The 17,624-nt window shown below is 37.9% G+C and overlaps 2 protein-coding genes across 2 annotated transcripts; both read left to right on the forward strand.

The window, feature by feature from the left end:
* Positions 1–3,250: 3,250 nt before the first annotated feature.
* mrps21 (mitochondrial ribosomal protein S21) lies at positions 3,251–4,787 on the forward strand (the record flags this gene model as incomplete). Its single annotated transcript, XM_083899782.1, has 2 exons — positions 3,251–3,333; positions 4,379–4,787. The coding sequence occupies 2 exons, from the start codon at positions 3,251–3,253 to the stop codon at positions 4,557–4,559; spliced, it is 264 nt and encodes an 87-aa protein (XP_083755908.1). The 3' UTR covers positions 4,560–4,787.
* Positions 4,788–10,692: 5,905 nt separating this feature from the next.
* ciarta (circadian associated repressor of transcription a) lies at positions 10,693–17,097 on the forward strand. Its single transcript, XM_083900005.1, has 6 exons — positions 10,693–10,843; positions 13,639–13,953; positions 14,046–14,121; positions 14,233–14,311; positions 14,419–14,572; positions 14,736–17,097. The coding sequence occupies exons 2-6, from the start codon at positions 13,639–13,641 to the stop codon at positions 15,099–15,101; spliced, it is 990 nt and encodes a 329-aa protein (XP_083756131.1). The 5' UTR covers positions 10,693–10,843; the 3' UTR covers positions 15,102–17,097.
* The last annotated feature ends 527 nt before the right edge of the window (positions 17,098–17,624 follow it).

Consider the following 17,624-nt stretch of genomic DNA (forward strand, 5'->3'; position numbering starts at 1 on the left):
AGGAAAAAAAAAAATGTGAGGCTGACTCTGGCTGCAGTCTGGTAGATGACTGCTCCTGGACCCGCTCTGTGGAGCCTTCTCCTCTCCCTGCTGCATCTGCCTCTCCGTTCATTGGCTGACAGCTCCCCTGGATCTGATGCTGATCCAGCCAATACAGCCAATACGGAGGCTGATGGCAGGGAGGGACTTTCCCCCCCCGGTTCTGTCTGCTCTCTCCCCTCCACCTCTGTCAGCATGGTGAAAGATTTGGAAACGAGCTGGAAGAAAAAGGGCACTTCCAGTAAGTGCTTTGATGTTGATCTTGCTCATATAATAAGGGAAGGTGTTAATTGATTAATAAGTTGGTGCCACATGTCAGAACCAGTTATTTGACAAGACGTCCAGAAAACAGGGAATAATTAACAATGACATAAAACTAATGAAACCATGTTTTAATTTTCTTAAATGTGAACTCAGGATGTTCAGCTCCAGAGTGGGGGTAAAAGATAAGACATCCAGCTGGAGACATCCATACAGGAGAGTGTCCTCAGCTTTAAAGACACCTTTTAGAGCTTAATCATTCTGATCAAAACAACACATTATCAGTTACGTTAGGCCACACCGACTCACGTTACCTGCTTTTATGTGAATCGGACAGTGGCGGGTTACACTACCTTAAGGCGACATTTGATTGTTTTGGAAACAATCAGACACACGACACTGTTCCCCTCTTCACTCTGACGCTCGGAATCACTGCTCGTTTTACATCGACTGCTCTGTGTGTGCAGGTTAAACGCAAATAAGAAAACACTAAACCACTAAATGTAGACATCTATCAACTAATATAAACAGTAAATACAATTTGTTACATTATAGTGTTTAAAATGGTATTACAATTGGCAGTGTAATGTAACAACATTGTTATATATATTTTTTAGCAACTTTTACTCCACTACATTCCCCCTAACTATTTTTGTTACTCTACCAAATAAAACCAGAAATTATCTGTATTTATATTGTACTTTTTTTAGTCTTGATGACCACTCAAAGTTGCTTTTACACTTTTGCCATTCACCCATTCAATGTCACATATATCAGAGAGTGCATTTTCTATCACACAGTTAGGAACAACGTAGGGTTAAGCATCTTGCCCAAGGACACTTTAAGAAGACTAGCGTGGGAGCCGGGAATCAAACCCTGTCGGAAAACGACTCCACCGAGCTACTGTCACTCAATTCTAACTCCTCATTTTTTTTATTATTATTAAAAATGTTCACTTTTAAACAAAAGTACATTTTATATCAGAAAATTCGTTTTGATACTAACGTACAGTAAATCACTCAAGTAATATTGTAAAAGGTGACTTCAGATACTTGTACTTTTAGGTATCCCTAACCAAGACTGCAAATTTGAGACTGTAGTTTTAAAGTAAACTGTGCAACATGACATATGATAATTAACTCATATTCAGCTTCAATCTGGGTTTGAAACACAGCAGGTTTAAATGTGTTTAAATGATCTTTACATTTACAATATCAGGCTGCATACATGATAGAATAGAAATGATCAAACAATGAGAAAGTCAGTAAACAATAACTACACAGAGCTATAGCATTTAATCTCTTGTGAATATGTAGGTGTGCCTGTATTGATTGATTCTATATTGAAGTATGTAGTAGTATCAGTATTAAGTACAATGGAATCATTTATTTTAAAACAAAATACACATAGAATATACACACTAAATAACCCCTAGTAACTAGTAACCTTACTGTTATCAATGCATTTGCTTTAGGGAGTTAGAAGAATGTTAAAACATTGTTCACAGCTTTTTACAACAGGTACTGTTGCAACAATGGTATTTTTTTTTTAAAGTAGATCAAAGCTTGTCATATACTTTACTTTATTTGATTTATCTACTAGTAGATAAAATATGATGTTAAAATATTACAAGTATGGAGATTTATGCAACCATAGCACAACCTTACATTTCTCTGTTGCACATTCTTTGTTGTTTTTTTTCTTCCCCCCCACACTCACTCTTTCACTCATTGCCAAGAATATTTCATCAAATCTGCAGAGGAGATGCCTCTGGAAACATGATGCAGTGTATTCATGTACCGTGATGTTATCTGTGTGCAGGTTGTCTCAGCATTCCTCCCTGTGGCACCATGCAGACACAGTGCTGCGTTTCAGCGGCTTGGGAATTACGCTTGTTGTGTATTGTATACAAAAGAAAAAGCATATAAAAGCAGCTTTGAATGCACATGATTAGATATACCATCCAGGCCGGCATTCACCGGGGGTTGACCTCAGACAAAGAAGCAGAGGACAACAGGAATGAGAAGAGGAGGAGGAGTATGAAAGGATAGCCCAGACACTGTTGTACCTTGGTGTCTGTAGTTATTCCCGTTCACTCACATTATGTAAAAGTGGGCACGACAAATAGCAGGGATGTGTCTAATCGGTCCCAAATTAATGTTATATAGCATGACAATGACCTTAAATACACAAAACAAGGAGAAAAACTCCTGAACTTAGCAATCAGCAGAGTCTTTCTGTGATGACACTGAGGCAAGATACACCCTAAACATCTGAAGTTCCCTTGTGCCACGATGATAGATCAGAAAGTGGCCTAAATCCGTTTTTCCTTATTTCCCTGCTGGCAGCATTAATAATGTGTCAGTACCTTATATGGTCATACACTGACAGAACCTGAACTATCCAATAAGTCATTCATTCCCTTATATGTACACTTTTTACATATTATTTATGTATTGTGCAAATTAGATTTTTTTTTTAGGATAAGATATGATTTGCATGTTGTGCATGTGATACATTTAAAATAAAATGTTTTGTCATATACATATACGATGAATATGAAATTGCTGATTTTTGGGTAGGGAAACAAAATGTAAAAAATAAAAGAGCTAGAGTTCATCAGAGGTAAAATTCTGGGGGAAAAAGTCAGAATACTTTAATCTCAAAATTCTGACTTTTTTTTCTCAGACTGTTTTCCACATTTTTCAAAATATAGATTTGGCCCTAATCCTCTCCCGTAGCTCATAAATACTGAAACATAAAAAGATAGCTAATTAAGATATTATTTTTTAACATCTTGTTGCAAATAAAACTCCCAGGACAGAGCAGGAAAAAGAGTGAAGCGTCACCTAGCGTTGATTATTATGCAACAGGATTTTCCAGCATGTGGAACCCTTAGCTGTTGGATGTTTCCAGTCGGTCGTTTTTACAGCAAACACCCGAGTTCATCATGGCGAGACACCTTCGCTTCATTGCGCGAACAGTGATGGTTCAAGACGGTAACGTCGACGCAGCGTACAAGACGTTAAACAGGTAAAAGTCGCATATTAAAGACTGGACATGAGGTAGAATGTTTGGTTATTCAGAGAATGTTAAGCTAATGTCAGCTATGTTAGAGTTAGTCTTCCGCTCAATGTCACAGAACTGCGGCTGCGCAGTAATGTTGCACCAACTGACAGTTAACACGATATAAACTTATGAAGCAACGAATACAAGTTTGATGCTGATTTAAAACACTGTTGACACTGACATTTCATTCTAGGGATGAAGTGAAATGTATTTTTCCAGAACTATTTCACCACCGTTGTGTCAGTGCACATTCCTTTTTGAATGTATATGTGTATGTTGTTTATGTTTGTTTCCCACTAGTGTCATCATTAGACATAACACAACTGCGTTAATGGATTTTATGAACACGGATGTGATAACGTTGCTGCACGTTAGCTACCTTTGTTTATATAGTGTCATAGCCCTTTGTCAATAACAAAAATGTATCTAAAACTTCGTAATCAAACGACTATTGCACCCTGGTCAGGTAGTGTACTCGGGCAAAAGAAAACTGAACGTCCATGCTGGGTTACTGAAGTTTGTTGGTTTATTTATTTGCCTCTGATGCTCCAGTAAATAAAGAAAAAAATACATATCCATCACCCAGGTGCACATGAGTCTCCTACAGCTACCTTTATACTTGTGAGTGCTCACTAGTGCCCATCTAACCAAAACATTACAATAAACAATAATAAATAAACTAATAATAATAATAAAAAAAACTAAACTAAATAATCAAAAATAAACAAACTATTTTATTAACTACTGGAATGACCACTAAGAACCAAAACTAATAAATAGCTAGGGTTTGAAATTGGTACGAGGAGCCACGAGACTCTTTTTGATCTGGAGGTCTTGGTGATAGTGATAAAACCGTGCTAATGTACTTCCCTTTTCTTAGTTTGAGTTAAAAGCCTCGCTGCTACGTAGAATCCAGAAATTGCAGTAAGCTCTGTTCAATTTACCGTGTGGAATTCAAACCAAGTACCAACCGTTCAATATGCTTCTTTTTTTTCTCTACTTACTCCAGGGTCCTCACGCAGGACGGAATTATTGATTCTGTGAAGCGTAAGCGCTACTGTGAGAAGCCCTGCCGAGAGCGACAGCGCAAGAGCTTTGAGGCCTGTAGGCGGATCTACCACATGGAGATGGCCAGGAAAATCGCCTTCATCTCCAGGGCGAACAGAGACGATCCTTGGCTCGGCTGCTAGTGAAAACTGCAGTGAGATGATACGGGACACTGTCGGTAGATGAGATGGAGGACGCAAACAACACAATGTTTCCGTTACATCTAAATAAACTTGAGGAACACTGAAAATAATGGCTCTGAAGATGCCACAACGTTGAACAAAGGCAGTGTCTTTTAAATGTGCTTTTATTTGCCATGTTGACACTAGGTGTTGTTTTTCCTTTGCCTCCACCTTGGATTCGAACTCCAGAGAAGATTCTTTGTCCTCATTCTTGGTTGTCAAACACTTTGTTGATATTATTTTGTGTTTGTGCTAATAAAAATCTATGTTCAGAAACATAATAGATTGTTAAATTAATCACAGTACAACTTCTGTATTAGCAGTATGCACACACTTGTGTATAAGTAAAGGTGATGTTCTTGTAAGAGCTTTTAAGATGTAGTTAAATGTAAATTCATTTACAAGAGGAAATTCAATCAAAGGAAGTAGATTTTTTAGCACTATATAATAGTTGTCAATAACAATATGAGTTCTGCCCATTAGGTTTTTCGACTAAATTAACTGGTGCCTTGAACTTTGACTTGGGAAGAAAAAATGTGGGTTTTATTTGGATAAATACAAATTCTGATTGATTTAAAAATGTATTAATCAGAAGGGTTAGGGTTAGACTTGGGGCAGATGTTTGGGGCAGCTTGCAGTTATTTCCTTCAAGGTCACTGCTGCACAGTGTGGCGTCGATGGCCAACAATATCAACCGCCTCCCACAAGCCACATCTGCACACCTAAGCTTTCACCACATGAGCGCACACTTACTCTTTTTTTGACTCCTTACGTTATTTGTCAACTTAAATCCTGTAGCTTCTTTCAGTGATTTGCAAGATGATGGAAGCAGTACAGCAGCAGAGGTGGACGGTTTTCTCTGATACCTTCATCAAAGTCCTACCTCACTTCATATAAAATATGTTTTGTCCGTTTCTCGTGCTGTTAATCTACAGTTCTTGGTTGTGTTCTTCAGAGAACTCAAGTTTCCATCACTGGAAATAATCCCCAAGGAACCTGATGCGTAAGAAATGTTCCCATCTGTTAAAAATATCTGATTAAGTTCAGTTAGTTCAGGGCTTCACAATGAATCACTTTCAAATCGCAGATGCTCCAATTACATTTTTGTCCACCACACAAATGTATTCATTCATTCATTTATTCATCCCACATGAGGGGAATATGTCCCAGCTGACATCCGGAAGAGGAAACACACACACACACACACGGGACATGCAAACTCCATGCACAAAGGCCCTTGTTCTTAGTGGGTCATGAACCTGGGTCTTCTTGCTGCAAAGACGACCCAAAAGAAATGTAACTCTTTTATGTTCTAAACAGTTCATTTCTATCCTCACAATAGAATATAGAGTACTAACTGATGTGATGGTGTTGTGTTGTTGTGCTTCATTATTACATTATATATCTACCACATTGTAAGTGTTCAACTAATAGCTCCCATGAGCTATTTCTCGAACTGTTCAACACCAACGTGTTATTAGTTGTTCTATAGGTGAAGCTGTTTGGGTAACAGGTTGTGCTGCCGTGTCAATTAAAAGCTTGTGAAATGTGTAAATGTTTTGCTGGCCGCTCGCCAGCGTGAACACACAGCACCACCTTCTTGTCAGTGACGAGTATCAAGTTTACATTGACAAGTTTCACTTGTGTAACACTTCAAACACATTCATTCACATGTTCATGTAACTGGGGCGATTCCAACTAACTGTCTCCACGTTTCTCGTATCACAGAAAACATGGTCTTTGTGACTCTTTGAACGTTTCAAACTGAATGGAATGTCTTATGTAAACTCCACTGAGTTCCAGTTGTAGTCAGAGTTTCCCTCAACTCAAGATTTCCAACTCGGAGTCAGAGCAACGTGCTACTTTTACTGCTAACTGCACTTCTGTTTCACGGTGAATCGGTCGTACGCATAGTACAGTTCCACGTTTTGCCACGCTGTCAAGTTGCCACATTGTCAACGCACCACTGTTGTTTGATCTATAATCCACTTTCATACCCTGTCTTGAAAGATATATCAACTGGCAGAGCCAGAATCTTTGGGCCCCGGTGATGCGTTCACTGATGCTCCCTTTAACTCTCATGCTTCCATTCCTTCAGCACATGCTCTTCAAATCTGACAACAACAGACACCCAACAACAAACAGACATAGATACACTAATGACAGATGACATTTGGCCAATGATTGATACAATGTTCATCAGTTGGAGTGAAAATGCTCGCGTTAGCCACAGAAATGCTATTGCAAAAGTCTGATTTTAAAACATCTGTACTGTACAAAGTACGCAGCAGCCCACAGGGTTTACTTCACATATTTGCTTTACTCTGCTTGCACTGAAATAAACTTAATGAACTATGACAGATCATATAGATTGTAGCCAATATAGACTGAAGATTAACCCATTATTGCTCATATCTAAGGTTATTTTGCTTAAATTTTCTTTCTATTTGTCATAATTGACATCATAAAAAGTGAGACTTTTATAATGCGGTCAATTATTGCTCACAGATCACCCTGTCAAAATAAAAGCACAATTCAACAATTTTCAGGCGCAGTTACTGACAGATTTATGTTTTGTTGCTTTTATATTTTTTTTCTTTTCTTTATATATATTTCTTTATTTTCGTTATATGTTCTTCTGTCTTGTTTTCTGTTTGGAATTGTAACTGCACTTTGTCTGAAATAAATATAAACATAAACATAAACATAAACAATTCAACATATTCTAATGCTGTGCCTGAGCAGGTGTCAAAAAAAACAGTGAGACGCTGGTATAGTTACTTTGTCCCAGTCTGTGTTCACTGTAGTGTTTTGTCATGCACTTTTTTTTTTTTAGGGATTAGTGTATGTGGCATTTAAAGCAACAGATAAAACACACCACACCCAGTGTACTTTGCAAAGTTCTACACATGTGTTTTTGCTGCTTCGGAGATGTTGGAGAAGCTGGTGTCTCATCTATTCTGAGCTGTTTGATATGACAAAGACAGAGAAGACGATTTATGATGTACACTCGCGGGGAACAACCTGTTCCAAATGTCCACGTCAATGTGGTGAAGACGACCTGAGTATCCCTGAAACTGACCATCTCCTGCGATCTTCATGCACATCCATCTCTTGAGTTAACAGAGAAATGTCTGTGAAATATCAGCAGTTTTCAGGTCTACTTATGTGGTTGTATTGCTTGTCTTTGTGAGGCTTAAAGTACCTTAAAGGGTTACTTGAGTAAACGTATAAGTATCTTGCCAGAAAACAACTTTGTCCAAAGTTGAAGTCCCTTTTTATAATATATTAAAATTAAAAGTCTTAAAGGTGCCATATGTAAGAATGTGGCCAAAAACGGTTTCATTTTCTCCGCCATTGAAGCTCAGACGTAACTGGCAACCCGCGTTTGTTGGCGGCTGAGACTCTACTGACTGCAATGATTGGTAGACGGCGGTAGGTGGCGCCACATGCCAAAACATGATTTCAAAACATAAACATGATTTGCAGTCTGCAAAATATATTTTTTAATGTGAATATTTTGTCTGTACTGTTGTTGTTGGTGAGTTCAGTTTGTTATATGAACATTATTCCTAAGTCTCTGTGACATATTAGGAGGATTTTATGGCCAGTTGCTTTAGATTTATTACATAATGCACCTTTAAAATATATGATATTTACTGTACTTAAGTATCAAAAGTCATTTACTGATACAAATGTAAGTAAAAGTATTAAAAAGGGAAGATTGTGTCATGGTAGCTCAGTGGTAGGGTGAGTTGTCTTTCACAGTGTTGTAATGTAACACTGTACTTAAGCACAAAATTCACGTATCTGTACTTTAATTTATTTATATTTCTAGCAACTTTTACTCCACTACATCTTCGTCACTCGATACTACAACATAAAAGAGTTGATATTATGGTCTGTATTTATATAAAAGTTTTTCTAGTCTCAATGACACATTCACACATCTTTCATACCCATTGACACGCTGCAACATGGGGTTTAGTGTCTTGCTCAAAGACACTTTGAACCCACAACCTTCCTGTTGAAAGACCCCTCCCTCTTCTTACTTTTACTTCTAAAACTTAAGTTTATTTTATATCAGAAGATGCCAAAGTCATTTTCTGTGAAGATATTTTTACTCAAGTATCCATTTTAGGTACAAAACTGGTCTTTCAACGGGAATGTTGTGGGTTCAATTCCTGGCCCTGTATATGTGTCTGTGAGCAAGACAAATGTCAAAAGCTCATCATAACAATTATAATAATAAAATACAGTTCAGATATGTGAATTTTGTAATGTAACACATTGACATGCTGCAACATGGGGTTAAGTGTCCTGCTCAAAGACAGACTAGCAGAGCCAGGAATTGAACCCACAACCTTCCAGTTGAAAGACAACCCCTCCCTCTTTTTAAGTACATTTTGTATCAAAAAATTCCAAAGTCATTTTCTGTGAAGAAATTTTTACTCAAGTATTCATTTTAGGTACAAGACTTGTCTTTCAACAGGAAGGTTGTGGGTTCAATTCCTGGCCCTGTATATGTGTCTGTGAGCAAGACAAATGTCAAAAGCTCATCATAACAATTATAATAATAAAATACAGTTCAGATATGTGAATTTTGTAATGTAACACATTGACATGCTGCAACATGGGGTTAAGTGTCTTGCTCAAAGACAGACTAGCAGAGCCAGGAATTGAACCCACAACCTTCCAGTTGAAAGACAATCCCTCCCTCTTTTTAAGTACATTTTATATCAAAAAATTCCAATGTCATTTTCTGTGAAGATATTTTTACTCAAGTATCCATTTTAGGTACAAAACTGGTCTTTCAACGGGAAGGTTGTGGGTTCAATTCCTGGCCCTGTATATGTGTCTGTGAGCAAGACAAATGTCAAAGCTCATCATAACAATTATAATAATAAAATACAGTTCAGATATGTGAATTTTGTAATGTAACACATTGACATGCTGCAACATGGGGTTAAGTGTCTTGCTCAAAGACAGACTAGCAGAGCCAGGAATTGAACCCACAACCTTCCAGTTGAAAGACAACCCCTCCCTCTTTTTAAGTACATTTTGTATCAAAAAATTCCAAAGTCATCTTCTGTGAAGATATTTTTACTCAAGTATCCATTTTAGGTAAAAGACTTGTCTTTCAACGGGTAGGTTGTGGGTTAAATTCCCGGCCCTGTATATGCATCTGTGAGCAAGACAAATGTCAAAAGCTCATCATAATAATTATAATAATAAAGTAAAGTACAGATATGTGAATTTTGTAATGTAACACATTGACATGCTGCAACATGGGGTTAAGTGTCTTGCTCAAAGACAGACTAGCAGAGCCAGGAATTGAACCCACAACCTTTTAGTTGAAAGACAACCCCTCCCTCTTTTTAAGTACATTTTGTATCAAAAATTTCCAAAGTCATTTTCTGTGAAGATATTTTTACTCAAGTATCCATTTTAGGTACAGGACTTGTCTTTCAACTGGAAGGTTGTGGGTTAAATTCCCGGCCCTGTATATGTGCCCGTGAGCAAGACAAATGCAGAATGTCAAAAGCTCATCATAATAATAATAATAATAATAATAATGAAGTACAGTACAGACATGTGAATTTTGTAATGTAACACAGTGTGTTGACTGTGTTACATTATAAACACTGTCTTTTTTTAGAGGTCATAATCTGTGAGAAAGAACAACTACAGTCTACCTTATCATCACGCGGTTTAATGTCATAATTAGGTAGAGTATAGGCGCGTGTTGGAATGTCAACCCTCTGCCGCGTGCTGCTCTCCTCCTCTGAAGACCATATCACAAACACGTGCTGCCGCACAGAGTACGGCGGCGCCAGCAGCCAACCGGCGCCCAGCACGCCGCTGATTGGTCAAACCTCTGAGCCGCGTGCGCAAAAGCGAGCGCGTCTCCAGCCAATAGCGGCACAGAACAGGCTCCGCACGTGTAGCGTCCGTTGAGCTCCGTGGTCCTGTGTGTGTTTGTGTGTGTGCGCGCGTGTGTGTACTTCATGTGCTGCACTTCATGTGCTGCAGGTTGAAGACGTGACTGAAACAGACCAAGAGAGTCGAGATAAACAGCAGGAAGAGACGAGAAGAGGCAGCAGACGTTCTTACCGCCGGAGACACGAGTCCACGATTATACAACTTTCAGAAACATTAGTCTCAACCTTTTCTAAACACGTTAAGTTGCCTTTTCAGGAGTTGTGTTCCGTTTTCCTGAATCTCGTTCTTCTTCTATTTAGAAGGTAAGAGTCTCTCTTATGTTTTAGGGTTAGGGTTAGTGGTGTGTGTGATGTTTACTAACCACTTTTCTTGTAATAGTTTATGTAATACATATGTATATGTGTATATATATATATACATATATATATATATACATATATATATATATGTAAGTCTTGCAGGGTTTAACCGACACATGTCTATTATTATATTTCCGTGTTTATGTTTATGTGTGTTATATTTTTAGTGTTGTCAAGGCATTTTACCACGAGCTATAGTCACTTCAAATATTTATAAACCACAGCAGTGTCAGAGTGTAGCGTTAGAACCAGTTATATAACACATCTTTATTTTTAATTACAAACACATACTCACATTCTCAGTTGGGACACTGGTAGAGACAATACATTCTCCAGCCCAGAGGTCTCAAACTCACGGCCCGTGGACCACATGCAGCCCTCCCATCGATTTCATGTGGCCCCTCCACTTTTTTTTAGTCGTAATTTCTGCATGTTTTTTTTCGAGTAATAGATTAATTCTGCATCATAAACTTTTATTGTGAACTGTATATTGTTTAATTTAACACTTTTGTTTTGCAATGATGTGAAATATACATCATAATCTACTACTACTAGTAGTAATATTTTTTAATTTTAATATCATGATATTATTTTAAGCTCATATAGTTCACCCCTACTAAATAGTTAAAGGTGCCATATGTAAGAATGTGGCCAAAAATGGTTACTACATTCAAATTCAAAATACCAAAGTCTTGTAGGTTTCGTTTTCTGATGTAACTGGCAACCCGTGGTTACTCGGCAGCTGAGACTCTACTGACTGCAATGATTGGTAGACGGCAGTATGTGGCGCCACATGCCAAAACATGATTTTAAAACATAAACATGATTTGCAGTCTGCAAAATATTTTTTTTAATGCAAATATTTTGGCTGTACTGTTGTTGTTGATGAGTTCAGTTTGTTATATGAACATTATTCCTGAGTCTCTGTGACATATTAGGAGGATTTTGGGGCCAGTTGTTTTAGATTTACTACATAATGCACCTTTTATAAAAATGACTTTTTATTACTTGACTGGACCCCTATAACTAGATTTGAGACCCCTGCCCTAGCCCCTTACCTTAAACATCACAAATACATGTATAACCCTTAACCTAACCTTAACCCAAACCCTCAAACCATAAAGAGCCCTTTACGATGTGACAGAATGTGAGGTCCTCACTTTCACAAAATGTTTGGTCCTCACATCGTTGGACTTTGAGTCATTAATTAAGTCAGCCTTACCAAAAACATTAGCCTTAACCATAACATAACCTTGTAATATCCAACCGTAACCGTAGCCTAATAATAATTCACATCTTATTCTTAACCAGAGCCTCCGTGAGTGAACTTACTTCTTATTAGAAGCAGGCTTATGCCCTTATGGGGACGACTAGTCCTGACAAAGGCAGGGTTTATACATTGCGTACACACACACACACACACACACACACACACACACACACACACACACAGATTGTTGTGCGATACAGGATATCAATAATTTATAGCGCCAGGCCAATCAAACTCTGAGCACAGACAGTGCTCTCCACCAACAACCGAACACCCCTGTGTGATAATATCTCGATGAAGACTCGTGCTCCCTCTCCCTCTTGGACCTTCACTCAGACACGTTATGTCCTTTTCCCGCCCATGTAGTTATTGATCTGACTGACCTATCAGCTGACCATTCGCCTTGCCCTCATTGATCATGTTGTACTCGGTGGAATCGTGTTAACACATTATTCACAGCAGATGATTCTGACACGTTTATATTCGGCGTTCTCTGCTAAATATTGACATTGTGACATAAATGACGTCAAGGCTGTAACCACCACTGTGTAACAAGGGTGAGGTTATGCATTTGTGTTATGTAATAACTGTTGTTGATGAACAGACTTTGGATGAATATAATGAATGCTACCTTTAAAGTAAATGTTGCATGATCAAGTACAGCATTATTAAATGTTCATTATATTCAAATATTTTTATTGATCTGCAACCATTTCAATGACAATATCATAAAAGATAATGACAGTCCTCACAGACCAAGCGACGTTACTGACATATTTACTCAGAAATGCCATGTTATACAATATGTTTCGCAGAGAAGTCACACCAAAATAGTTTGTGTTGTACATAATTTAAACTCACTGGTGAGTATCAGGAGTGACACTCAGTGAGGTCTTCTGCTGCAGGAGCACATGTTATGCACTCAGAGATGGTCTTCTGCATACCCCAGCTGTAACTGAAGTGTTTTAAGTTGCTCTTGTCTCTCTGTCATTTCAACCAACAAGGCTGGTCAATTTCCTCTGACCTCTGGCATCAACAAGGCCCACAAAACTGCCACTCACCAAATATTTTCTCTTTTTTTTTGGACCATTATCTGTAAATAGTTGTACATGAAAATCCCAGTAGATTAGCAGTTTTGGCACAAACAACCATATCATATTCAGAGTATTTTAAATCCTCTCTTCCTCATTCTGATGCTTGGCTTCAAATAAAGAAGTTCATCTTGACCTTGTCTACATGCTGAACATGCTTTTATTATACATTTGCGTAAAAAAGAGGAATTGAACAAGTGTGCAGATGAGTGTGTTTTTTGAGCACCTTCTTCCAGTTTGAATGCTGTATAGCCCCATATGTTGGATCTAGCAAAGTGCTAAAACATGTACTTATGGAAGCTCTGTGGTTGTAATATTTACCACTGTGTATATGAAGGCATCTTACAGTCTTCACTCTTATCTTCCTGTATCCACAGATGAATTCACTGGGCACAATTTCCAAATGGCCTTCTAATGAGTCGTTACCCTCCTCCTCGAGCGAGCAGACGGAGGATGAAGCAGACGTCTTCTCGGAGGGAGAGGGCCACAGTGGAAGAAGACAAGCTCCCGCCGCTGATGAGTTTTCAGGAAATTGCGTCGATTTACGACCTTATTCGATTCAGCTGCAGTCAAGGTCGAGCAGTGACCAGTCGGGACACTGTCCTGAAACTAAACACTCAGTATCATCTCTTGGAGCGGCCAGTTTAGGTGCATCACCAGTGACACCGGGCGACATGGTCTTCGCTAAAAAAGTGAGCACCATTATTGTAAATCCTTGGCCATTGTGTCGTTATTTCTTCAGTGATCATAGTTATAATGCTTGATTTTCTCTTTATTTCCTCAGTGTACAGATTTGCACAGGTTTGCCGGTCCTTTGCATAAACTTTTGAAGGGACTAAAGACAGGGCGATTTGACAAAGGTATGTGGTTGTTCAATATTAAATGTGACAGATCTTTTTAATGTCTGGTGCATTCCAGCCTTCAGTTAAGCCCTTAATTGAGAGTGTACTTTTGAATTTTAACTCTTGCAGGTTTGACCAGTTTCCAGCAGAGTGTTGCCATCGATAGATTGCAGAGGATTCTTGGAGTTCTACAGAAGCCTGATATGGGGTAAAAACCGTGATAAAATAGCCTGATATTATGACAGAAGTCAATGTTGGGATGTTAAACCTAGCATTTTAATTAATATTTGTACCTCATCACTTATTTTTCTGCAGAGAAAAATACCTCCAACATCTGCTGCAGATAGAGATGATGCTAAAAGTCTGGTTCCCTCATTTGGCTTTTCAGTCCATCGATGAACCAAAACAAACCATCATTCCCCAACTTCCACCACATTGGTGCCAAAATCAGCTCCACATGCCAGTGAAGGTAAGCAACACTTTATCCTGGATTTATCATTGTTTTGAGAGTTTCTAAGACTTAAACAGTGAGCCCTGATATATTAACACAACAATATTAATGTTTATTTATTAAAGTGCTCTATTTTGTACTTGCTATTGATATTTTTCATATGCTTACTTTCTTATTCCAGAAAAGAAAAATGAGCTGGTTAGAGTTTGAACCTGCTGTCAAAATCCCAACCAAGCGTAAGCACCATCAACATAAAAGGCCTTGGATCAGCCAGGTTTCTACTTCACAGGTTTCCACGTGTCTACCTGTGTCTGCTGTAAAACTGGAAATTACAGAGGAAGAAAGAGCAGCTCCGTGCAGCTATAGAGCCGGACACGAGTTTACAGACTACAGCCACGGCTCTTCAAGGAGGCCGACATCTTTAAGTAGAAATATAAAGAATAATAATCAGAGGCAGCATGAGATCTCTTCACTCTCCCACTGTGGCATCAAAGCTACACAAGACAACGCTGTGTCATCCAGTGGCAACGTTGCTGCAAATGACTGACCTCAGCTGGACTTAACTGACCTTGCTACCACATGGAGGTGCCACAACATGCCAGCCAGAGTGAGGGCAGAGGGCGGACTTGATTACATAAGCATACAGTCAGGTGCAAAGTCAGTCTCTAATGCCCACTAGTCATTTAAAACCAGAGGGGGGGTAATGCAGATAGACACTCCAGTTACACCAGGGTTATTGCACTAAATTACAAGAAATTGTGTAATGTGTGTCTGCTTTGTACAATTTGAATTATACTAACTTAAAAGACATAAGAAAGATTCTACAAGTGCAATGCGTTAAAGCAATCTTTGCTCTGTTTTATAATTTCAGCTCAAACAGTGACACAAAAAGCACATCATCACTTTAAAGAAAGGAAAACACAGCAGAAGTTCATTGTTGGTGGAGTTTAAAGTTGAACCAATGTGTCAGTGTATATTTACAGTAATTATTAAAAGCAAAATATTTCTCATAGGCTATTGGTTATAATCTGTCCTGGGAATTCTGTCCTAAGTATTTTTTATATTATTTTGTTTTACAGTTTAAAAACCAAACAATGAAATGATGAATTGGGAAAACATCTGTAGTTAGACAGTTACACAAATATTTAAACCATGATCACACATATTTAAAATGTTGATTGTAAAATAAAGGACACACATTGCACACATTCAATACTCCATACATACAACACAGATCCTTTGTTTCTGACAGATAAAGATTAAATTAGTTGCACTTGTGCTAAAAAGCAAAACTGCTGTACAGGAAATACAGCAACATGAACTTGGTGAGACAATGGGCAAATAATAGTTGGATATTGCTGGATATATCATAGCTGCACCTTTGGATATATGAGTGAACCTGATTTGACCAGAAGCACTTCAAATGTGGTGTTAAATTACGGACACGAGCTGTTGTGTGAGTTTTTAATAAGTGAATAAATGGGCAAAATGTGTTTTATTCTGTGTGAAACAGACTTGACAATAGGATTTCAGGAACTGTTTCTATGGGCAGACTCAAGTGTGTTACTTCTAAGACGAATGCTTTACAAGAGTCAAAGTCACAGGCAAACCTGTTTTTATTTGAAATATGAATGTAAAAGATAAAAGGTAACTTATTTTTGTGATGATGATGGGATTGGGAAACGGCAGTTTATGGATTGACTAGCTGTTGTACAATTTGTATCACTCAAAGTGCTTTACTATTGATTATTGAACAAGAAATAATGACATTGAGATATCATAAACAAAACTCTATTCCTGAACACACTTTATTTTTGATAGCATTTGGGTTATCATTCATGTTGAATGGCATTTCATCTTTGTTTGATCATCACCAGGCAGCCTTAAAGGTAACCATAAACTTGCCTGCAATTACTTACTAAACATTATATATGTTTCACCCAATATGTGTTGTTTAACTAGTATTGGTCATATTGTCATCAAATTATTTGAAATCAAAAATGTTAAGCATGTGGCAGAGAACAATGTGTTGTGCAGTGTTGCATAAACATAAAATGTAGCATCTATCAGTACAGTGTTTTTGTGCTGGACTACATATCTGTGTAAACAACATTTGTGAAATAGGAGAAAACTGAAAGCTCAGTAAAAATATTACTACCCAGTTGTATGTCTTAAATTATTTCTTGTTTTTTAAATTATCTTTCAGCCATTCATACGTGTCTTGCGATTAAATTATCGTTTCTGGTGTTTGATACATGCTTTTATATGATGTGGGTCATCAGAATGTATTATGTTGATTTTTGACCTATAAATAACTTTATTTAAATAAATGTAATTGTCTTCTACTTTAAAGGTTTGTTTCCCTGGAATTTGAAAATGTTTGAACATGAAATTTAGCAGCAGACAGCCAGTATGTTATAACGGGGGGCAGCCTATTGCCAAGAGGTAAGGAATTAGGCTTGTAACTAGAAGGTCACTGGTTCAATCCTGGGAAAGAGCAAGGGCTGCGGTGTTCACTACAATAAGGATGTTTTGAATGCATAAATGGCTAATTTTATTTCACTGTTGTGCATGGGATTTCATTTTCATTTGACTTAAATTATACAATGTTTTCATAATAAACAATTAAATTACAAAATGAATCATCACTTTTAAGTTAAAGTCAAAATGTACCTTAAATACCTTATAAACACAACATTTGTCTTTTATGTAACACATACTGACTTTGAAATGTTGACATTGCTATATTTATTACTTTTATTCATACACTCCCATTTAATTTGTACGTTCTATTCCTCTTCGTTCACTTTATAGTTACTTTACAGTTACTTTATAGATATGTTGTTAGCATTAGCACACAGCAGGTGGCGCTAACAAGATAGTATCTTCCGTGACACGGGGTGGCGCTATGATCACGTCGTATTTGCGGAAGTGACCGTCAAGACTCCTCCAGCAGCAACGAGTAAACACAGACCTACAGGATGTGGTAGTGCTAAGCGGTAGCTTCAGATGTTCAACGTTGCAGAGCTCTCAAACTTCAAGTTGTGACAGAGACGTTCGTTGTGGATAA

The sequence above is a fragment of the Microchirus variegatus genome (assembly GCF_963457635.1).
Source record: "Microchirus variegatus genome assembly, chromosome: 13".
Taxonomy (NCBI): domain Eukaryota; kingdom Metazoa; phylum Chordata; class Actinopteri; order Pleuronectiformes; family Soleidae; genus Microchirus; species Microchirus variegatus.